The sequence below is a fragment of the Aedes aegypti genome, chromosome 3 (genome assembly GCF_002204515.2).
Source record: "Aedes aegypti strain LVP_AGWG chromosome 3, AaegL5.0 Primary Assembly, whole genome shotgun sequence".
NCBI classification, from domain to species: Eukaryota; Metazoa; Arthropoda; class Insecta; order Diptera; family Culicidae; genus Aedes; species Aedes aegypti.
In genome coordinates, this window is record NC_035109.1 from 111,288,982 (window position 1) to 111,314,278 (window position 25,297).

General features: G+C 38.8%; 1 protein-coding gene across 6 annotated transcripts in view; it reads right to left on the reverse strand.

Annotated features, from left to right (window-relative positions):
* Positions 1 to 25,297, reverse strand: part of LOC5576263 (maternal protein pumilio) — a 429,920-nt gene that overhangs the window by 343,369 nt on the left and 61,254 nt on the right. For all 6 annotated transcript variants that reach the window (XM_021849990.1, XM_021849991.1, XM_021849993.1 and 3 more), the window contains 3 exons: positions 11,156 to 11,277; positions 10,725 to 11,091; positions 10,567 to 10,656 (listed from right to left, as the gene is read on the reverse strand). In XM_021849990.1, coding sequence (XP_021705682.1) covers positions 10,567 to 10,656; positions 10,725 to 11,091; positions 11,156 to 11,277 — 579 coding nt within the window. The remainder of the gene's footprint in view (positions 1 to 10,566; positions 10,657 to 10,724; positions 11,092 to 11,155; positions 11,278 to 25,297) is intronic.

Below are 25,297 nucleotides of genomic sequence, written 5' to 3' on the forward strand. Positions count from 1 at the left end.
CGGTTGAAATTCTGGAATTCCGATTGGAATTTTGGAATTTAGAAAAGATCTTCAGGAGTCCAAGAATTTCCACCAAAATCTCAAGCGGATGCCGTTTGAATTCTCCAATAACCGTTATTGTTCGGAATACAAAAATCCAATCCACGAGATTTTACTTGAATCCCTGTATCTCTAAATTTCTGTACTGAAATCCTACAACAATTATCTTTTTTTTTAATTTCTTCAGAAAATTTAGCCGAAATGTTTGTACACACTATATAAACCTGAACTTCCAATGCAGTTTCAATCGCCTTCTCATCGAAATCTCACAACTATAGTTCTCCCTATCTATCACTATCAAAATCCTAGGATTCCTGCCACAACACCAGATATTATATCATATTCACTATTTATCTGAATTCCATCATATATATTATTTCCAAATTCCAGTAATAATCGGAGTTCCAGTATTCCAGCTTATGTCACAATACCCATTATAAAACTTCCATTTATTTCCACCGAAATTGAATATTGAAATCACACATTGAAAACCTAGGATTTCTCCCATAATACCAGGATTCCTATTGAAACAGCTGAATTCTCCTTGTAATTTTAGTAATCCCCCCATAATCCCTAGATGCTGATCAGGATAATAAAATACCCTAAAAAAAATCCAGATTGCCATTTTTACAGAAACTATACCATAAAACTAACATTAACGCTTTCGGAATCTGAAAATTCGTATTGAAAACCTCGGATTCTTCTAAAATTTTTAAACATTCTATAGACATTATAGTATTCTCACCGAAATTCTTGAAAACCTACACTAAAACTCTAAATTTCAGTGTAGTTCAACTGAATCCCTTGACGTCATACGGGAATCCCAGAATCTCTATTGACATCTCAAAATTTCTTTCAGAATCTAAGAGCTTTCATTGGTAGTGAATAAAGACTCCCAAGAGCTCCACCATAAATTGCAAGAAATTATACCGAAATGTAAGAAATGATACTGAAATCGTGGAATTTCCTACCGAAATCCAAAAATTTACATCGAAATACCAATACTTCACAAATCGAAAGACTTGTTTTCAAATTCCATTATTCCTTCCAAAATTTCCAGACAGGATTCTCTTCGAAATCACAAGATTCTCTCCAATGTTCCAGGATGATCTTCGGAATTCTAGAATTACCACATAAACACCCGATTTCTTACCGAAATCTACGAATTTTCTAAAACTCTAGTAACCTCCTAAATCTTAATACATCAGAACTCTCAATTTCTACATAAATCCCAGAACTCCCATCAAAATCTCAGAATTCTTACAGGAATCCAAAGATTTCAACTAGATGCCCAGAACTCGCGCCGAAATTTCTGATCGCCCATTAAAATCCAGCATTCGCACCAAAAATTTGTAAAACCTCCCATAAAACCTGCACGGTTTCTGTAGGTTCCTATAAATCCCGGATTTCTTACTAAAAACCCATAACTTTAATCGAAAACCCAGATTTTATATAAGAATCCTGAGAGTTCCTACAGGATTTGCAGAAATCCTTGCAAAATTTAAAAATTCTCACCCATAGAAATCTCAGAATTGCTTTCAGGGCCTAAGAACTCCTACCAGAAGCACAGAATTCCAATTGGAGTCCCAGAAAACCTTACATGAAATCTCAGGGGAATTGTCATTGAAATCATGGATTTCAATCGGAACTCAATGCTGCCCCTCATAATTTCTTCCGGAATCGTAGATTATCTTCAATATATCTTAGGGTTCATTGGAATTTCAGAGTTCCCATAGGTATTTTAGAATTCTTATTGGAATCCCAGAAAACTCTATAAATCTTCGGAATTCTAGCCTAAATCTTAGAATACCAACAATTTCAACTGAAATCTCAGAACAAAGAAGTTTTGATAACTTAGAACTTCCATTGCAATCTCAAAACTCATACCGGTGTCTTGAAGCATCCTCCAAGATTTCTGAACATCAATTGGGATCCAAAATTCCAAAATATAGAACATGAACCATAAACCACTAGAATCCCTAACTCCCACTAAAACAAACTCCTATCGAAAGTGCAAAATTCCTTTTGATTGTAATATTTCTTACCAGAATTTCTTGCATGCAAGAAATATTGCTACTGAAATTTCAGGATTTCGTATTCCAAGAATTTCCAGAAATTCGTATAGTAACTATAAAAGCTTCTACCGGATTCTTGGTAATCTCTTCAACATATCAGGACTCAACTAATTTGAAATCATAGATTCGCCAACGGATGTGATACTTCCTATTGAATCGCGATCTTCAAAAAGTAGACTTACGATGCACCTATCGAATGCTTTTTGGACTGACGTATGGCCAATATTTTGCCATCTATAAAAGTCCTTCCAAAAAAAGACGGGGTTGGTGGTCTGATGGCTACCGCTTCTGCTTCATATGCAGAAGGTCATGGGTTCAATCCCAGGCCCGTCCCTTTCCTCGTACTTTGTAGTTGTATATCTCTCACTTGCTTCTATCTTCCATTCTAAATATATCACACTCAAACTATTCGTTCATAGCAACCGCTAGAACCAGAGACGGACAAGAAACCGTTTCCCTAACGCTTCCTACTTCCACGCGCACGCCTTTCTTACGCCTGATACATAGGCAGTCTGCTAACCACAAAAGCAAACCTCTCTGCCATGCCTTTCCTCCAATCCATACACTCCCGCATGAACTGACGTGGATGCAGTGGAATATACGGTCTACGTGGGAGTCAGTTCAATGCATCATCAATTCCTCCCCCTTCCCCTCATTGGTCTGCATTCTGACGTGGCAGGTGCCATTGTTGCCTAAAAATAGAAGACCACCAGCACTTATACACTGAGGATGCCTGTTAGTCCCAAGCAGTCATTCGGTTGGTTCCTTGTGTAAGTGCAGCTGATCTGGCGATACTGGAGTGCATCCACGGGCGGCCAATCAAGCTCAAGCTCAAGCTCAAGCTCTATAAAAGTCCTTCCAAAAAATTCGTACTTACTACTGTCCAGATCAGTTTCAGAAGGGCCAGAAAGGTCATTGTAAGCCAGGAAGGAATTCTGCCATCATTGTGATATATGTGTAAGATATAAACTGCTTTGAAAACAGCCTCTTTGCGGTAGTAAGCAAAATTTCTATAGTTTTGCATAAAAAATCATAAAAATTTCAAACTAAACATTGAGGGGGATGGGCTAGGGGGGATGCGTCAACTTCCAGCGCCACCAAAAACATAAGCTGGCTACAGAATGTGATTTGATTCGTATATGACTGAGATACAGCCATTTACACATCAACACTCCTATATAAATCCGGATTCACCGGTGTCCTCTTCCGAGAGGACCATAATGGTCCAAAATGCCAACGTTGGTCTGAATTCATCATTTTGACCAGTTTTGAGAACGAAAATCTGCATGGCATTTTTGTTTTCATGATGCTTAGTAAAATTGCTATAGAAAAACACTAAAGAGCCAAGGTTTTTCGAGTCAAACAAAAGCGGGGAGGGGTATGAAGGGATGGGTCACCCCCCAAAATGTAGGTATACTAATCCCCTTTCCATAACTTTTTAAAGAATTGGATTCGGATGACTATTGACTGAGATTGAAGCATTTTTGTGCACTAAGGTCCGTCCTGCCACTTTAAGGGTTAAGCCTGAGGCTAAATAAAGATGTTGTAATTTTGTTTGAATGTTCACCTTTATGATTTCGCATTATATGTTTCACACAGTGTAATCTGTGCTTTTCGCTTTTGGCGACTTTTAAGAGATACCGATCTAATTTATTTCGCTGTTGGTCTTTTTAGTGCTGAAATTGCAAAAAGCTGAATCCTGCTTAGTTTGAGTAGTGGCTACGGTTAGAATAGCTAAGATCATTTTTTAGCAAAAAAGAACAGCAATAATCAATCTTTGCACCAGTGTTGCATTTGAACGCGTTCAGTTTGCGTTCCAGTTCAAACTTTTGAACGGGGGATCAAGTAGGCTTGAACATTGAGCAGTTCAAAAATTTGAACCCATGCGAGCTGAAAATTGAACGCGGAATGAAAACTGTCGTCTTGGCAGACACACGACTTATTTCAATGTTGCAAAGTTTTGCAAAGATGTTGGGAAACATTTAAGGTGCCATATATTTGTAACGATTGGAATTCAATATGTTATGATGTAGTGTTTTTCGTGTTTTCAGCTTTATTGTGCATTTTGAAGTGAACGGGCCGTTCTTGAGCAGGTGCAGAATCTTGCACGAGAGTTCAATGCTTACTAGGTTCTCGTGAAAAATTAGAACGCGTTCAGTTCACTTTTGGCTTGCGTTCAGTTCAAAATGCATCACTGCTTTGCACACCCATGCAAAATGGTACAAGAACGTTACTTTCGTAAGGGGAACTTCTATCTCGGTAACCTTGTGGACCCAGTTTTTGCTACCTTCAGTTAACATTATATGGCAAACATGCGTGTCGTGCCTCATGCATGCGTGCTCGTAAATAGCGCGATTGTTGCTACACTCATTTCTAGTTAACTAACAGAGGAAATGTATGTACTGGCACAATTCATGTTTCTGTTGGTGACCTCAATGGGAAATACGTCTATCGTTCGGTGAATTCACCACATGATGAGCCATCCCCAACGGATAATTTCAAACGAGTTGTCGCACACTGCATACCGAAAGGTCTTCTGCTGATTGTGGGCAATGGTAATACTAATCACATCATCTGAAGCAGCTCAGATATTTTGAGAAACTCCAGTCTGATGGCTTACTTAAGTAGTACAGAACTTGGATAAGTTATTATAGGCAAATGCCCATGATATCTGCTAGAGAAGAAGTGTTGGACATAATGCTCTACTCAAACAGAATCAGTCACGAGTTTACGAATTGGCATGTATCAAATGATTAACCATTATCTAACCATCACTACTGCCCATACTCGCATAAGAGTCCCATACGAATTTTCACTACTTTTGAGTTAGCTTCATGAATGATGTTAATTTTTAGTGTACTTTATTAAATCATGATCAAATTTGTGTCTTTGTATGGACAAAATGCGAAAAAAATACCAAACCATGCGCGTCCCATATTGAAAGTACCCACATAACAGTCCCATTCGTTAATTACGGGAAAATTGAAGGGAATCTATTTCTATTATAATTTATGTTGTCTGTCACCGTGATTTTTAATTAACTAAAAAGACAGTAATACAAATTACAGTGTACAGTGTAACCATGTTTATTCAAGTAAAATTCTTATTCTTACTCGGCATGAAACTTTTCCCATCTGTTGCAATAAGTGGTAATCGTAGAACCACATATTGAAGTTTGTTCTTGTAAGCCTGTAAACTATAATTAGCAAAATAACTTACCCAGAATCAATGTTACGGCTATCATTAATATCGTGCTCTGGTCAATTGCCAACGAATTCTCCGACAGGCTCATATTTCAACAGCATGACGATTGAGGGTGCTCATAGCCGATAGGGTCGATAGGGTTTCCATTGTCAAAGTTAACCTTAGTATTTGCGAATCGCAAATTGCGACATCTAATGCAAAGAAATCAGATGATTCTGGGCATAGCAGGATCATACACATATAAAGAATCGCCAACAGCATTGCCGTCATCAGTCTAATCAACACTTGCTTCATTGTTACCTATAGTATGGTTCAAATCCAATATTTTCGTGCTGCATGAACTGTAAAATCAAATCCTGGGACGTATTCAAAACTATCACTTTCACCATTATATAGTTTGATAATTTCAAATGCCATTTGAATTCAAAAGATGTGAGTACTAACATTTACAAAAAGAAAAATGCCTTGGGAAATATTGTAAACCTAAACGTAAATGTGTCAAGGTACGCTATAACAAAGTAAGCGGATCCCAAGTAATGGGACTGGTATGCGGGTATATTTGTGTTTGGCAAGTGAAATACTCGGATACCGAGTCCCATTGGTTTGTATCTTATATTTTGACATGAAAAATAACCATCCCAATTGTATTTTCGTTGTTAAAGGTATTATAATTCTTCCAAGATATTGTGTTGAGTGATGCCACCACGATTTACTACTTTCAGAAGCGGCAAAACGAGAATATTTGAAAATATGTTTGGAAGCGTTTTTCTCGAAATGCTAAATTTCCTAATGGGACTGTTTTGCGAGTATGGGCAGACTACTTCTTTGAACATTTGAATGCAAATTCAAAGACTTTGCATTTTTCTTACCCCGCAAACTGGGTAGGGTGCCGGTACCAATGGTTGTAATGTAACAGTAGATTGGACTATGGAGTAAAACGAACATTTTTCGATAAAAACGATATGTGCTATTTTTGGTGGATAGATCGTCTCTAGTTTAGTCGATTTGCCAAATTTCAGCTTTTTATTTTATTAAAAAGTCATATAAATAATTAAATTTACGCAAAAAATTTGCTCCCTTGCACCAGTAGTTGCCGTCGTGTTCCAGTAGTGGATCAACGAATGGAAGCACTTTTTAAAATGGATGTATAAAAATGAAGAAAAGTCCTAGAGATGATCTTTATGCTTCATTCGAAAGATATTAGTTGCTGTTCCGAGGGAAAAATCTAAAACCTGTGTAAAAAATTACCATTTTGTTTAAAATTCCTCGTATCATTCCCGAACGTCTACTACTGGAGCACTAGCGCAACTACTGGAACACGTGTACCAATAGTGGCTCAAGCGATTTTATGTTAAAAAATTAGTTTTATCACTCTTTTTATATTTTTCCCATATAGTAGAGGGTGAAATCTTCCTGTTGACGCCAAAAGATCTCTGTTAAGGCTTTTCGTTATTTTGTTATGATTTTTTATAGCTTAGATAGTCCACTAATGGCACCGGCACCCTATCGGTTTTTATAATAATTAAAGAGTGATCAATGTTTGTTGTTTCACGTCAAAGAACACATTTTGGTGTAGTGTACCTTCAAGCTATATTTTAGCTGCGGTAGAATTCAGGACCAATCGACTTTAGAAGCCAAAATCTTGGAGGTCTTAACTATTTTGTATGGAAAACGGACAATGCGTACTTTATTCTGTCCAGTAGTGTGATATCTGAGGAGATTCATAATAGACTTCCTGAGAGACGCCGAGAATTGCTTTGGAATAGTAATCTACATACAGTCAGCTCTGATTAACTCGATATTGAAGGGACGGTCGAGGTAGGGAGATATCGAGTTACAGAAAACAAAACCAGTGCAACAGAGGTCCAAGGAATTGCCGAGTGAACCATGAAAACCAAGTTTTACTATATTTCTCTATCTCGACATTAAGATACGGAATATCAAGTAAGGGAGAGTTGTCTTATTATCTTTGCGGATGTATACGATTTTTTAACGCTATGATCAAAGTGCTCTTGCTATGTAGTAACGCTCCAGAATGAAAATGTATTCTTCGTGAGGTATTAGTGTCATGGCAAAGAGAATTGATGACGGCCAAAAAATATACCTTTTTCACTCCAAACGTGAATGAGTTGTTTATAAAATATGTCCAACACAAGGGTGCTGCTTCGTCCCGAAAGGGTTATCTTGAAACAGGTTTTGGTGTAATATTTTCTGGAACAACTAGCGAAACTCATAATGAAATAACCTATCAATTCAGCTTACCAATACATGTCCGAATAAAAAAAAATAACATATCTGGTAAAATTTCTGCGAGTTTTTGGAAAAATTTAGACTTTTTCGGAACGATGCACAGTGCGTTGCTCCATAGACAAAAACCAAATTTTAAGTTATTTTATCCGGCGATAATGAGTATCCACAAGTGTTTATAGATAGTATCTGTTAGTGAAACAAGTATTTATAAACTTTACAAAGCACTAAAACATCTACAACAAGCGTCGAAAGTGACAGTTGTCGGAGTAGCAGAAAAACTAAATTCTGTCGCATGTTTTCAGCAATCCTTTCAACTATCACGGAGAGCGTTAAAACCAATCTATTCAATCAAAATCTAAAAGAGAACATGACTGAAGGTTGTTAAAGTATATTTGATGTGATGAGAACACCAAATTTTTACTTTGAATATGAGAAATCGGCACGTTGAGGTGGCTACGAAATCAAACTTATGAAATACTAACTCGCAACTTTGATTATCGATTCAAAAAAAGTTCCACCGTGTTCCATCCTAAATCACGCACAGACATATTACTTAGAGTGTCCTCTAAAAGGTCTGAAAGATACAGCTGCAACTCCCAGCAACTCTTCGAGAATTTTGGCTATTGTTAAGTATACTCCTTAACCAGCACAATTATGAAAATTAGTTGTTTGTGATAGAAAATACAAACATTTTGCAACGCTATGTGGTCTCGGCTCAACCAGACATTACATCAAAGCAAACTAATACTTAAAAATATATTTTAAATGTGCTTTCCAAGATTTTATTTAAATTTTATATAAAAAACTGTCAAATAGAAAAAAAAAATCTATTTTTTTTTGCATGAAGGCGTATAAGTCACTTTTGCAGCTATGAGTGAGAAGAGATATATTTGCAAATAACTTCTTACATCATTATGAGCAATAAAAGTACAAATTGCAAGGTTTTACTTGGAAAATAATTAAATTGGCGCTTAGGACAGTTTAGTGATTATGCGTATGTTATGTGTCATTTATGCAACTTAAAGCTCTTTTGACCAGAAACAACTTTCCCTTCCATACCAAGGTGCTCAAATGGCTTGATCTTCCAGATTTGATTTTTGTCCCGCACCTCCATACATTCAACGCACTGTGCGATGCCTGAAGTAATGATATTTTAGTAGTTTCCACTTCCAGAGATCACTGCGGCTCCCGTAAGATTTGTGCGACTAGTTAATATTGAAAATATGTGTGATGTGTCGTTGGAATCATAGAACAGTTTCAAACATTGTTCCATGTTGATCCATCAATTGGCTATTAGGAAATCATCAGTTGCGTGCCATTATCGAGATATTGATGGCAGACGATAGCAAACTGTCTCATTTTCAAGTCACACAAAATCATTTGAAATGTTTAACAGAATTTTGACATGTTTCAAAGTTTTCAAGCAAAACAAACACAATTTAACATTTTTTCCAATATTATTTCAAACATAACTATAAACTAATCATTAGAACCATAATGATCAAGCCCTTCTTATAGAGCCATAAGAAAATAAGTCGATTTTGCGTCGTCAGATAGGTTTTGCTCACGGTTTCGCGCGTGTTTTCGTCGCCGGAGAATTTGTTTTTCCTGTTTTGGAGCGTCTTGCTGGGTAGGTATTTGGGAAGGCCCAAGCAAGACGGTTTGTTTTCGAGACGCCAAGAAGTTTTGCTGTCAGTGTCAGTTTTGTGTTCAGTCCAGGATGGACTACCAACTGGTGAGTTCGTTTCATGCTTATGATAACACATTTTTTCTTTAAAGCGTAACTTTTGTGTAATATTAAAACAAACTTTGTATGGTTCGTCACTATAAATGTCGGCATTATGCTTTTTTTATACAATTTCAATAAACATAAATTTTTCTCATTTTGACATTATTAAAAATTATCTTTTGAATTGTTCGACATTGTGAATGTTGACGTATTTTTTAAAACTTCTACCATATCGAGACAAAATGCACAGTAATACTCATATGTAATTTTCAAACAAACTATGTATGGTTCGTCACTACAAGTGTCGGCATTATTCCTGTTTCATATAATTTAAAATATGTACATGTAATTTTCAGTTTTCGCCATTAATAAAAACGTCTTTTGAATTGTTCGACATTATAGATGTTGACGTATTTTTTAAATCTTCTACCAAAAACTTCTCGAGACAAAAATACAAAACTAGCTTTAACTATAAGTCGTATATTACCCCCTTATCCTTGGATCGCATCACTGTCCAGAGGTGACTCCCAGATCTTTTCCGCCCTCACTAATAAACACCCTTCCCGTGGTGATTGTGGAGATGCAGAGGTATTCTCGGTCTCTAGAAGCAACAATCATTACACCCTAACATTTCTTCCCCATCCCAACTGACTGTAAGGACTTGGCCGGCGCCGTTATTGATCAATAATCTTAGATCTGCTAAAATTGCACTTCGAGAGTAAGCGGAAACTCCCATCCCTTATTCATTTGGATCGTAGCGCAATTCTTACCAGTTCCGATCAATCACGGAGTAGCAACCATTGAAATGTACAGTCAGTCTATGCTATGCTATGCTATTTTGTCTAAGGATGAAAAACCAGGTAAACATGTCGACACAGATTTTGTATCCGATATTTCCAGATGCGCGTTCTGATAAGTGATAAAATTGAGTCTAATTTGTAATGCACCTTGTATGAAACTTACAGTATTAAGAGTTACAGAGCTTGGAAACGATCCAATGCTTTCAAACGTGCCATAGCTTCAAAAGGAATCGTGGTTGCATTGCAAAGTGGTGCCATCTGCTTGTCAGACTCCATTCCTCCTGAAGAATCTGTCATGCGCAGTTCGAAGCCATCATCAACCATTTGTTTCCCAAGACACACATCCCAAAATCACAGATGCACGAATGACACACATCTCGTTTAGAACAAGATTCTTGCCTCTAGTCGTTATGGTTCGCTTTTATATTACAGATGTACGAAAAGGAAATTTCATTCTTAGTCCACTTACCTGTACATCGAAGTTATGAGGTTGCTGCAGCAAATTAGCGGGTGACTCAATCTGATTAGGACCCTGGCCGGGTTGACTAACCATTTGACTCTGAAAAGTGGAAACCGGATTTAACATTGTTTGACCATCCTTCCGATCGGTAGCAACTGTGTACTAACCTGTGTAATCTGCGGGATCCCGCCTACACCGTTCATCACGTGGCTCTGCATCTGGTTGAGCTGACTCATCTGGTTCATCTGGTTAAGCTGATTCATTTGATTCATCTGATTGATCATCTGAGGATGGTGGTAGGACCCCAGAGCGGCAGCGGCCGCCTGCTGGGCAATGTCATTTGCCCCGGCACCGGTCCCAACCCCAGCCGCAGCGGCAGCGGCGGCAGCAGCAGCAGCAGAACCAAGCATGTGGTGCAACGAGTGGTGGTGCTGTGGAAAGCCAGAATTATGGTGCGACGGAGCATCCAGCAGATTGGAAGCACGCGGTAATTGTTCCTCTGCCGGAGATGGCTGGCGAGAACCGGGCGTGCGACTGGAAGAAAATGGAAACCGGTTAAATAATTTCATATGCGTGTGTTTGAAAATGTGTCACTTACTTAAATCCTTTGTCGTCATCAATTCCATTTACGATCACTACTCCGTTGGTCGAGTTCACTTCCTCCTTTTTCAAACCGTTCGATTCGAATGGCGAGTTAGCTTTATCTTTATCGTCAGATGTCTGCAATGAAAGAATGTAGAGTTAGACATTGATTTGAACTCTTACTTGAAACTTTGATTCATTCCGAAAATCAAGTAAGCTTAAACCACCAAAGGACCCTAGCCCAAACTTATAAGAGTGCCATTCGGCACATCAAGATTGATGCCAGCAAGATCCTGATTATGGTCGCGATACAAACGGACAAGGCATGGAACTACGAGTAGGAGTGCTTCGAGCACATTGGGAGCAACGCCAGTACGGCCCCAATTATGTATACTGGCAGCGCACGACTAAGGGCAACTAACGGTATATGTACTGGATAATATGCTTTGAGGCAGACAGCGGCGACATTCTACTCCCTTAGTAGGGTCGGGTGACACTGGCCCGAAACGGCGAGTGGGTTAATGGTGCAGGCTGCCCCCGTTGCGAAAAACCGTGGCGGGCCTTAGAGTACGTTCCAAATCCGTCGCCTGGTTGGTCCAACTAGGCGGGAGTAGGCTCAGATGCCATTACCTGACTTGCGCCGATCCGGCTCTGAACATAGTAAATAGGACTATGTCAACCCTAGCATGGCCTCCCTGCTTGAATAGATAACCATGGGATCACAAAGGCGACTATTCTAGCGGAGATGGATAGCGGCTCTTAGGGGGGTCTACCCCGTTTGGCATAATGCCGTTTGGCATACAGTCGTTTGGCATTAAGTCGTTTGGCATAATAGTCGTTTGGCATAACATTCGTTTGGCATAATAGTCATTTGGCATAATGGTCGTTTGGCATAATTTGAAAAAGGAAGATACTGCAGTGGTACAGTAATATGCCGTACCATAAGATGCGTCATCAAATTTCATGTTCCTTTTTTTTCAAATGACATAGAATAACTTAGGCGTTGGATATATTTTTGTTAAGGTGAAGATGAATCAAAGCCAAACTTCAAATTTTTAAGAGCACGGATCTAGAGAACCGAACACTCATTTGAGCTGAAAACTTAATCAATTGGTCACCACCAGCTAGTGATCAATCGATTGAGTTTTCAGCCTGAACGGATGTTCGGTTCTTCAGATCCGTGCTCTTGAAAATTTGAGGTTTGGCTTCGATTCATCTTCACCTTAAAAATGCGCCATAATATCCCGGACTTAATGACCCCGGAAGTCATGTATGATGCAATTCCAAAAGAGCTTTATTGGATATTGGTTTCCTTGAAAAATGGTGATTACAAGTATGTCCTATCACTAACTGACAACGGAATTTACGATCGTGAGCAGTTTATACACACCCCTTTGCTTAATGGAAGGAATTTGATCAAATTAAGTGTTTTTCACAATTATGCCAAACGGCTATTATGCCAAATGGCGATTATGCCAAACGACCGTTATGCCATACGGCATTATGCCATACGGCATTATGCCAAACGGGGTAGACCCCTCTTAGGGGGACCCATAAGAGATGATCCATCAAAACAAACAATTAGCGGAATGTGAAGGAGAGGCTTCTGGACCTATCAGTAATCGGCTAAGGTTTCCGCCAAGGAAGGAGGCGACCAACATCAACTTTAGTGAAAACAGTGTGGGCAAAAGCCTAGATACTGTGACGACGGCAGGCACTGGCCGCTCCAGTGCAACATGTGAGGTGACCGATGGCCCGGGACTAATCGAGACCATGGATCGCAATAGGGAGTACCTCCCTAAAATGCAAATAGCTGCTGAGCAGCTTGATGTCATCATCAAGTTTGTTAATAGCTAAAGCAATATCAGCAAAGATTTGAAAAAAAGTCTACTGAAATTGCGACAATCAGTCCTAGCTGCAAAGCAGGCCTACGAGAAAGCCAAGGCACAACTTGGAAAGGTAGAAGGCAAAAAAGACACTAAGTCGTGTCAAACCGAAGTGTTTTCCTTCACAGGCAACGCGAATATATCTGATGATATTATTCGATACGCGATGCGAAAGAGGGGACCTTCCGAGGATGCATATGTGGCGAAAAGACGTATGGTTGCTAAGGCAAAAGTGACCTACGCGACCGTCCTCCAGAGCGGAAAAGCTGGCCAGGCCAACACCAAGCCTAAGCCCAAGAAAGCCAAGAGCCACGGGATAACCCGAACCAGGCAGTGCATCCACAGGAACCACGGGCACAAGGCAACAGTAACCCGTGGATACGAGTTGGAAATAAGAAAAAACAGAGGAAACTGAAAACAGAGCCCAAGGAGAGCGCTAAACCGAAAATAGCGAAATGTAGGAATTTAGGCGAAGCCCTCGTTATCAAAACGGAGGAAGCGAAATACGACGAGGTTCTGAAGGCGATGCAAAGCAGGGAGAAGCTATCGCCATTGGGCGCAGATGTGCGGAGCATAAGGCGGACTAAGAAGGATTGGTGAAATGATCCTTTTTTTTTTGTATGGTATTCAGTTGGAGCTGCCTGACAGCTTAACTTGTCAAGGCTGAACCCTCGGTCTGGCTCGGAGGGCTGAACCCTCGGACTAGGCAATGGCGCCCACATGAACACTGTTTTTATTAGTATTGTGACGTGGTAGTTTTTGAAAAGTACCCATATTCCCTTGCTTCTGAGAAAAGGAAGCATTATGAAAATCAGCAGCTCCATTAGAATTTGTTTGAAATAGTAGTGTAGAATTTGTTTGAAATAGTAGTGCATTACTAATACTGTCTAGTCGAAATGGTTTTGAATAATTTGTCATTCAAGTGCTATTCTGATTACTATTGTCTTTTACGTAAGATTAGAGTCTTAAATGTCAAGTGTCGTCAAGTCTTAACAAAATTAAGCTGTTTAGTAGTAGTTCTAGTTAATTTCATTTTTTGTTGTTAAAAGTATTTATTGGTCAATACGTTCATATATCCTTAAAGAAAAAAGTCGCTTTCCTTGTCTGTTCAACAATTTTTCGAAACTAGCAAGTGTACCCTAATGATCGATCTCAGCGTCTTACTTTCCATAGTCATTTTTATAGTGAATATTGAAGAGTAAAGTTTCCTTAGGCTTCTATTACAGTCTCCTACAAGATTCACTTTTCGGTGGCAAATGCAATGCTTCACAACGCCTACTTTCTACTTGTAAATTTTGCGAAAATGAAGCTGGAATTAGATTATTTATACCGCTGTTACAAAAGAGGTATTTCTTATTATGGCAATGTAAAAACCATATTAAAATAAGATTGTCGCCACTTATTTCTACTCAGTGAATCTACTAGTAATTTTCCTAAGAGTTCCTACGTCGTATATGATAACGATGTATCTAGCTAGCTAATAGTAAGAGTGGCTACGGATCATTCTGGTTAGCAAAAGGCAAACTGAACGTCACCAATAGTATTAATGTCCACTTCGAATAGATTAATTATTTGAAATGGGCATCAATTCTATCAATGACGCAGAATGTCCGTTGGATCACATCCGAGATATTATTGCGTCTATGCCATATGAATTATGACGCGGCTTTAAGCAAAAAATGCCAAAATGTGATACCACCACTACAGGTTACGCCTTTGGTTTCCATCATATGGGCTAATGGATTATGCCCTCCCATCGCGGCAAGGTCGCATAACCAAGGGGAGGGTGAGGATTGGTGAAATGATCCTAGTATTAAAAAAAAATGCCAAGCAAAAGGGTGCAGTCTATAAGAAACTGGCACAAGAAGTATTTGGCGACGAGGTTGATGTAAGATCTTTGACTGCAGAAGCGACTCTCCAGTGTAAAAATCTGGATGCGGTCACCGATGCAGCGGAGGTCTCGGCTGCCCTCAAAGAGCAGTGTGACATCGACGTAGCCAGTAAGCCCATCCACCTTAGAAAGGACCCGCAGAGCACCCAGGTGGCGGCGATCAGGCAACCGGTTGCAGAGGCCCTTCAAATAAGCCAACAACGGGAACTGGGTGGCGGATAGGTCTCAACAGCTAGCAGCTATAGGGGCGACCGGACGATGCCCAATCCAAGAAGTAGTCTCTAGCTCAAATGACGGTTTGCAATAGCAAAAATCAACGGCGTGTTCTATTGCAGCTGTTACGCGTGGTCGATTGAGAAATTTTCCCACATGGTCGACAAGATGATAGCCGAACTAGCTAATTGGCAGCCAGTAGTGATAGCTGGTGACTTTAATGCATGGGCAGTGAGTGGGGTAGCCGCTGCTCCCACCAAAGAGGCCAGCTATTGTTGGAATCCCTGGCCGCATTAAATGTAGAGCTGGCAAATGTGGGTACATTGAGTACCTTCCCCAGAAATGGTGCAGAATCGATTATCGACATGACGTTTTGTAGTTCTAACCTTTTAGGTATCATGAACTGACGCGTTGATGACGGTTATACTCCTACCGATCATCATCGATTGGCTATAGTATGATACCAGTCGGGCGAAGGGCAGTGCGATGTAACTCGACCCAAGCCCGAGGTTGGAAAACAACGCGCTTCGACGGCGAAGTATTCAGCCCTGAGGCGCGAACGGAACACTGGACCTAAACGGCGAGAAGCTAGTTGCTGTGATATCACGAGCATGTGATGCTTCCATGCCGAGAAAGGCCCCTCCTAGAGAGAACAAGCGAATCAATTGTAAATCTTCGAGCAATCTGCCTTCGGGCTAGCCGAGGATGGCAAGGTGCACGCAAAGAAGCACAGAGAGAAGAACGCAGTGAAGCATTCAGAGAGGCAAAGCTAGCTCTCAAAAAAGAAATCAGGAAATGGCGATGGTATCCCGAATGTTGCCTTAAAAACGGCAGTGAATGCGGATCCGGACTTGTTCAGAACCACGATGCAACGCTGCATAGATCAAGGACTTTGCCAGGATGTATGGAAGCGACAGAAATTGTTGCTACTACCAAAGGCGGGGAAACCACCAGGTAATCCGTCGGCGTATAGACCTATCTGTCTACTAGATAACACGGGCAAGTTATTGGAGCGGCTTATTCTCAACAGGCTAGTACCGTATACGGAAGGAGCGGACGGCCTGTCCAACAACCAGTTTAGATTCAGGAAAGGTAAATGGACGCCATCAAGTCGGTCGTTCAGATCATTGAGGTGACAACCGAGCGTAAAAGGAACGGCATCCGTTACTGCGCGGTTGTCACTCTGAATGTGAACAATGCGTTCAACAGCGCAAGCTGGGAAGCAATAGCACACGCAATTCACCGCCTCAAGGTACCGGTACAGTTGTGTAAGCTTCTAGAAAGTCATTTTGATGGTAGGATTCTACTGTATGACACAGAGGAGGTGCAGAAAAGCGTTCGAATTATTGCGGGAGTACCTCAAGGTTCAATCCAGGGTCCGATGTTATGGAATGCGATGTACAATGACGTGCTGAGGCTGCCCCTTCCGACGTGTGTTAAAATTGTTGGCTTTGCCGACGATATCACCCTAGTGGTCTATGGCGAATCGATGGAGGAAGTAGAGTTGACAGCAGCGCACTCTATTTCCATAGTTGAGGAATGGATGAAGTCTAGGAAACTAGGACTTGCCCGTCACAAGACTGAGGTGGTGGTGGCCAACAACCGCAAGTACGAGCAACGGGCACTCATCTCGGTAGGTGGTGGCACCACAGAGTCCACGCGATCCCTTAGCCATCTTGGGGTAATGATCGATGACAAGCTCAGCTTCGCTAGCCAAGTTGAATATGCCTGTTAAACGGCATCTACGGCTATAACGGTGCTATCGAGGATGATGTCTAAACAGCTCTGCTGTAATTGCCAGCAAATGCAAGCTCCTGGCAGACCTGGCGCTATCCATACTAAGATATGGAGGACCAATCTGGTGAAAAGCGCTTAGAACGAGCAGAAACCTAAAGCGATTGGAAAGCACTATAGGATCATGTGCTTAAGAGTAGCAAGCGCATACCGAACGGTATCTAAAGAGCCCGTGTGCATCATAGCCGGGATGACGCCCATCGGGCTCATCATCAAGGAAGATGTTCAATGCTTCAACCAAAGAGGCACCAGAGGAGTCCGCAACACGCGTAAGGAGGCAGCCAAATGTGTCAGATTGGTATAAAAGAAACCATGGGGAAGTGAACTTCCACCACAAATCTCCCAACTGGTGGGGAACGTGCCTTTGGAGCCGGCCTTCTGATACCACATTATGTTATAATTGCAGCGCCTATGGGGCGCCGACCAAGAGTTGGCTGCAGAGGATTAACCCTGCCGAGGCCAATCCCTTGTAACATTGTTTAAGTCGGCTATGAGAAGCAGTTTGCCTAGGCTACTTCTGCTGCATGTTTTGTGCTATATGCACAGGCCCCTCCCCGAAGAAATGCCGTAAGGAGGTTCCGGGGAGATGAGGTTCTGAGGCCAAGGGTAATGTCGGTGCACTCTGTACACAACTTGAGCAATTCAACACGAGTGCGACAACCCTACACTCCCTGAGTTACCGTCTCAGGCGTCTGTTTGCAGATTTCCCCTTGTAAAAAAGCTCCCTGATACCTTGGGGTCTGGTTTTAAATTCCACCCCTGTAAGAAGGAGGATTTGCGGGAACAGCGAGTGCTGGAATGCAGTAAGGCGCCGTCCACAAATTAAGTAGCTCTCGAAGGGGTTGGGGTCAAACGTTACGACTCGCACAAAATTTTGAAAATTTCCATACAAAGAGCGTTATTGAGGGCACAGTGGTTATAGAATTTTTTAATTTTAGCGTTAAGAGGCGAATGAACCATACGGTTTAAAACCTCCATAATAAAAAAAAAATAGCGTTACGTAATGAGTGCGTGCTGCCTGACTTCGGCTGTCACTGAGATTATGCTGGAATTACAGCGCATAGCGTACCTACTAAGATTCAGTTGAACGGGATTATCCTGCCCACACTGATCCCCAGTAGGGGTAGTCGGGGCGGTTTGGCCAATGGGGTGAAATGAGCACCCTTTGAAAATTGCATAAATTCTCGAAATTTCATCTGAAATAACATGCAACCCCAAAGCTGACAAGGAAATGAAGCAGTAGACATACTACAAGTCAGTGTTTTAAACTCAAAGAAAAATAAATAAGGTACCGTGGGGCAAGTGGGTAATGAATTTCGCATAGTTCTAGAGACCTTAAATTAAAACAAATGAGGTCGTGTATATTTTTTAGCTTGACTCCCACCAAATATAAGCAGTATACTGAAATTGATATTTATGTAAAATTGAAGAAAAAAGTACAGAAAAAGTTTTTGAAAAACGTCTCCTTTAAGTTTATCATTTAGAACAATAAATTCAAAAACTAACAGTTACATTCAAGATTTCTATTACCTTTAACATTTGGTTAGGCGTCCCAATGAACAATAACATAAGTAACATGTGAACAAAGAAAATTTTATTATTGTTACTTGGATTTTCTTCTGTTCAGTTATGTTTGTTGAAATGATTCGACAACATTAAACTGCAACATTTCCAATGTTAGTTCTTACATCATGGGACAGCAATTGCATTTCTGCTCTGTAAAATTTCTACCGCTCGTTATTTGTTTTTAAGAAAATCGGATAACTATTCAAAAGAAATCAAACAGAATCCCTCAATAAAGTATTTAGAAACTTTTTTATGTGGATACACCTATACCCCATTTTTTATGTTTTGAACTAGCTTTACATAGACATCCCACAAGATTTCCGTGCGTTCTCTTATATTGGAACTTTTCAATCAACGTCTTCTTTTTAATCGGCTGTCCGAAGTAAACATATTAATATCGTAATATTTGGTAACCTTTTTTTTAAAGAAGTTCCATGATTTGGCCGTGATAATAGCATTTAACGCTTTGAGTGTTTCTTGAATTATCAGCACGTTCTGATGTTCTAGGATACTTGTGAACCTTGTATAAGTATAGCTACCTAAATAGAAAACACAAATTTAATCTCTAATGAGAAACTTTTCACTTGCTCCACGTAATTAGAAAATTGACAGTGTTTCAATTTAATTATTTTTAGGTCTATGTAGAATTAATTCTAAAACTTTTTTTATAGCGGTTCAAAACTATCAGAGAGGACAACTTCGAAATGGTACAGACAATTATTTTCCTCAACTTTTTCCCACTGAAAATATTAAAATAAGATTGCACGCCGCCAACTTGTTACGGAGTGATAGTTGGCAGGTTAACTATATTTCGCTCTATTATGCAACAAAGGCTGAAAATTCTCAGAAATTTCTTAACTATCGTAATGGTCTCAATGGCCTCAAAGATTTACGCATGAATTTTAAACGTTAATTCACATATTCAGTAAAATATACTAATTATTTTCACTTACCCCACTTACCCACTTGCTCCGCGGTACCTTAAATGAAGTTAGAAAAACTTGCCCATATTGCCCCGAATGGCTCTTTCAAATTTCATTATTTTAGAGTGATAAAATTTGACTGTTAGAATGTTTTTTTAAAATTCATTTGTTTTGCACGGAGTGGTTATAAATACTAATAATTTTCAAGTGTAGTGAAAAAAATAATTTATTTTTTAGATTATATGATATAATTTTACAACCAAATCAAGCATGATTTTTCAAATAAACTGGTAAAATTATCGAATAAACCCTTTTGCTTTCTGCTGCTCACATACACCATGATGGTTCGTCGATATCATACCTTGATTGATACATACACCTTGTTTGTTGCAGTCGGTTTGACAGTTCGTTTTTCACATGCGTCACGTCATGTACACCAGTATTGTTTTGAAGTTGCACATACACCGGTTTGAAAATTCCCATCAAACTTGATAAAGTTAGTCAATTCGTCAGTTTTTACGTTCAACTACAACGAATATTAGTTTCCCAATGTTTCCAATTTCAACTTAACTAGCAGGAGCACCGGACGGAGCCGTGAGTACCAAAAGTAGATGGAGAATAGTTCTTGTGAGAAATTTGGTAGGAAATATTTTCTATAACCGAATACTGATCATGTTCCACATCCGTTTGCCAACGCGTCTCTAGCTGCAGCTGTGTAAATCCGAATTTTTCGATTTCCAACATGTTTAGTGATTCGGAAACAGTATGACGTATCTGCTGATTAAAATTTTGTCAGTTGAGTCGTTTACAAACGTAGGGTGTATGTAGCCAAATTAAAAACACTGAGTAAAGTGCACATAGGGCAGAATTGAAATTTATTTTAAAAAATCCAAAAATGGTTTCAGGAATATTTTTGTAGGCTCAATATGTAGATTACGCGTTTGTCAAGCCCATGCAAAGCAAATCTCGATTTGTTTATTTTTGCAGTTACGTCGGATTGAAGAATTATGATTGAAATATAGGGTGCTCATTTCACCCCATCGGTAAAAAAAATCAACTCCAAAAATTACAAATTTTGAAAAATCTCCCATTCATTCGAGAATTTTATAGGATAACGGAAATCATATAGATCTAGTGTATTGATCTAAGAATTGTTGGAAATCACGCAAAAATTTTAAGTTTCCAATATATTTTCAGCACTTTTATTGACTTTTTCTTAAGGTGGCCAAACTGCCCCACTTTCCCCTAACGATAATAACTGTAAACGGTCGCACACTGGGGCAGAATTGAAAAAACGCGGAAACAACCTGTAGTTCTTTGGAATTAAGAGATAGACGTTTGGTGTCTTTAACGAAAATGATCCTTTCAATGAGGCCGATGTTTCGAGATAAAGTCATATTTTTTAGTGTTATTCGCATAAATGACTGAAATGCCATTTCGGTCAAATGGCAGTTTAGGTGTATGGTCTCTTCAGCAAAGTTGATCATTATTTGATGCTGAAAATAATTGCTGAAGACGTCAAATTTCCAAGGCCTACTGTTTTTGAAATATAGACATTTCTTTAAAAAATGTGCTAAAACCGAAATATTTGAGTTTTGCTTGCAATTGTTCAATTAAAATTCCATATATCGCCTATGACTATGTCGTTAATTAACATAAAGCAGATCTGGTGAAAATTTGATGGTAAAAATAAAATTTTGTTCGATTTTTTGAGTAAAGTATAGGCCATTCTAGCGATCGGGCAAGTTTGAGCAGGTTTTTTCATCGCCATCCACTTACGAAAGGTCAGAGCATTCATATCTAATTTTTCCAAGGATATGATATTTAATATATTTTTTATATGTGATCTGAAAGTATGCTAAGCTTATAAAAAGGTTCAAAATTATTTTACATGACGATGTAGTAGTTTTACAATATAAACAAAAGTTCAACATAGTCATAAATATTGTTCTGGTTTATTGGTACCCAAATGCACTTAACTATTTGCTTGTTACATTGCTTGTATATTCCATATTCGCAAAAACGCCCTAAGCGCCAGACTTATTATGTCAAATGGCTTTGGAAATTTGTCATCATTAGCAATTGTTTTCAGCTTGAAATAACGATCGACTTTGCCGAAGGAATCATATACCTACATTTCCATTCGACCGAAATGGTTTGACATAATAAGTCTGGCGCTTAGGGCGTTTTAGCGAATAGCAAATATACAAGCGATGTAAAAAGCAAATAGTTAAGTGCATTTGGGTACCAATAAATCGTAAGAATATTTATGACTATGTTGATCTTTTGTTTATATTGTTAAACTATTACATCGTCATGTAAAATAATTTTGAACCTTTTTATAAGCTAAGCATACTTTCAGATCACAGGGTGTCCATTCAAAATCTGTTTTCCAATTCCCGGATTTTTCCCGGATGCCTACAATTTTTAAACCGGGCTATATCAAGATCCTTCGACTTGATATTTTCAAGACTCTTATCAGTAAATGCTGATATTTGAATTACTTAACTTTCAAAATATTCGTTTTCAAATTCAAAGGATTTTTACATCGTTAAAAATATTTATACTTTTTGATAACATTAGAACATAATTTATTTTTTATATTGAGATTGTCAAATATTGAAAAAAATATTAGCAATACCATTGCAGTTACATATAAGATTCAATAGAGTAGAGGATTTAATAGGTATTTAAATCTAATAACTGATTTTGTAAATTCCGCAACTGTTTGCTCTAGGATGATGAGTAGTACAGAATTAGACAAAGCATTTGCCACTTTTTCATTTTGTTTGTATACCATAAGCTATGTATGCTGTTCCGCTCATAGCAACTAGCACCATAGTTAAATCCTAATAGTTGAACAAAAGAGAAAAGTTTAATAGCTAATCCAAACTTTTCTAAGAACGCCTTACAAATTATTCGTGACATGGCCCATAGCCCCTGAAAAAAAATCTAGTAAAATTCTCAGTCAAATGGTTCCAAGGAAATATATTTTCAGCAGAAACGATATCTCGCCAAAAGAACATTTCGTCATAAATTTTTCATAAGGGCTTATCTGCATTTATCAATGTCTCTTCATCTTTGCTCAATTTGCACTGTTGAAGAAAACTGATTTTTTTTTTCGTAACATGTTTTCGTGCTACAGGAGAAACAATCACTTTATCTAGCTTCATGAACAAGGAGTATTACAGAATTGTTTAATTTGGCGAAGTTATTAGTGAAAGAGAGGATCGATGACGAGAGCCCTTATGAAGGAACAGTAAGTGGACACTTTTTTTCTCTTTGAAGCTTACCAAAAAATTGACATAAATCCATAACAGCATCTTTCAAATCGGTCCAGACTTTCAGCAGTAAAACCACCTAGATCTCCCTAGAAAATTGAACGAAAATATTTTTAGATTAACTTTCCACCAACCACTCAGAATCTGCTAAGAATAAAAAAATAGAAAGGATTCTTTTATAAACCCAACTTGAAGTTTTATTAGTTATCCACTACTTGACTTTCGGGTGATTTTCCAAAACCTTCAATTGGGTCCTAAAATGTTTAATGAATTCTTGTTTTTATTCAATAATACGAAAGAGCGTGTTCTGGCAAATACTTTAGCAATTTTCCCAACTCGAATAAAGGCTATAACATATTTAAACTTTAATTTTAAAAATGGTTCCAAATATGAACTTTGACACTTTTGATCATGTTCACTTCAATTTGTCGTCAGGGGTTTCAGTTTGAATACTGTAGTTGTTCCTATCTAAAATTTCGGAAGGGACACGGAAATTTAAGTTTAAACCAAGGGGTTTGACAAAATCTCAAAACCCGCAAAAAATGTTTTTTGGACTTAAAGCAACGAAAATCGTTTAAAAATTGAGTAAACATGTGTTTCTGGCCTTAACTTAAGCGTTTAGTACTGAAATCAGGACAGGGCTTTAGGATCTTATTGCCTAGTCAATTATCTACTGGATTCCCTTTACAATTACAGTAATAATCTCATCAAGAATTTGTTATCTTAATAGAAATCTGTCAAGCATCTCACCAAGAACCTTGCCGGAATCCTCAATTACGCTTCTAGAAATTTTTCAAAGATAACAATGATGTTTTATAAGATCCGCTTTGAATTGGTTCAATATCTTGCCGCCAGAAATCTTTAAGTCATCTCACAAGAAATCAGCATAATTTGCTACAAAAGTTTGCCAAAAATCTCTGCAAGAAACCAACGATTTTTACTAGAAACCGTTAACAATTTCTTCAGCATCTTACCAAAAGTTAATAATAATGCGAAGTTTGAGTTGTCAAACAATCGTGTATCTTGTGTCATTTTTTTTTCAGTTTTGTCCACAGTATCTACTTAAAATTTAAACAAATTGATACTCTTATATTCGGAATACGTATTTTTCCCGGTGTGTTCTACAATTTCCCGGGTATTTCCCGTATTTTTCCCGGCCAAATGGAATTCCCGTGTTTTTCCCGCTTTTCCCGGATTTCCCGGATGGATGGACACCCTGAGATCACATAGAAAAAATATATTAAATATCATATCCTTGGAAAAATTAGATATGAATGCTCTGACCTTTCGTAAGTGGATGGCGATGAAAACACCTGCCCGAACTTGCCCGATCGCAAGAATGGCCTATACGCAATATCCCTGTTTTTTGAAAATTTTACTTAAAAAATCAAAATTATAATTTTACCATCAAATTGTCACCAGACCTGCTTTATGTTAATTAACTAGGGAGACTTACGGCTTCGGCACCATTCGACTATTATCGGCAATCAAATTTCAAACCCCAAATATACACTATTTTTCTATCAAAACACTTCAGTGGAAACATTCAGATGATTCTTTGTTCTGCCCGCTTCCCGCTGACGAGATTTCCGAGACTAAACAAACGATATCGCCAGAGATGTCATCAATTCAAATGAGCACGCCTCAAAATGCGACTGATTTGGAGCTGCCGAAGTGATTCACCAGCAGTTGTTATGGGAAAGTTGCCGAAGAGATTGAGGCTGCCGACAATAGTCACACTGACAAGGGATGTTCGCAGCGTCGTAAAAACGTTTCCAAAAGCATTTTGACAAGTCTGTCGGTGTGAATCGATAGAGGATTGAAAACGCATAAATGTAAATAGACAAACACGGAATTTGTCTGCTGATGTCCGAGAAAATTACAAAAGAAGCACGGCATCGGCTTAAGCTGCCGAGAATACGTAAGATCCCCTACATAGTCATAGGCGATATATGGAATTTTAATTGAAAAATTGCAAGCAAAACTCAAATATTTCGGTTTTTAACACATTTTTTAAATAAATGCCTATATTTCAAAAATAGTAGGCCTTGGAAATTTGACGTCTTCAGCAATTATTTTCAGCATCAAATAATGATCAACTTTGCCGAAGAAACCATACACCTAAACTGCCATTTGACCGAAATGGCATTTCAGTCATTTATGCGATTAACACTAAAAAATATGACTTTATCTCGAAACATCGGCCTCATTGAAAGGATCATTTTCGCTGAAGGCACCAAACGTCTATCTCTTAATTTCAAAGAACTACAGGTTGTTTCCGCGTATTTTCAATTCTGCCCCAGTGTGGGTCGGTTAGAAGAAGCAGCTTGCTGAACCTAATTCTGTTCAAGTTCAAGTTCCCCGAATTAATACCGTGTTCGTGATTCCGGGGAGGAAAGGGTCTGAAGCCATGGGTAATGTCTATTCTCTGTACACCTCATTGGACAGATTTTGTGAGTCGGCGAAGGTGCGTCAACCCCACCACTTCGTATTTTTGCTGATGCCCCTTTTATAACAAAAACGTATTTTTGTAGTCAAAATTTACAAAAGTTTCCTATTAAAAGTTTTGTGTTAAGAAAGAATGCAATCAAAATAACAAAAAGA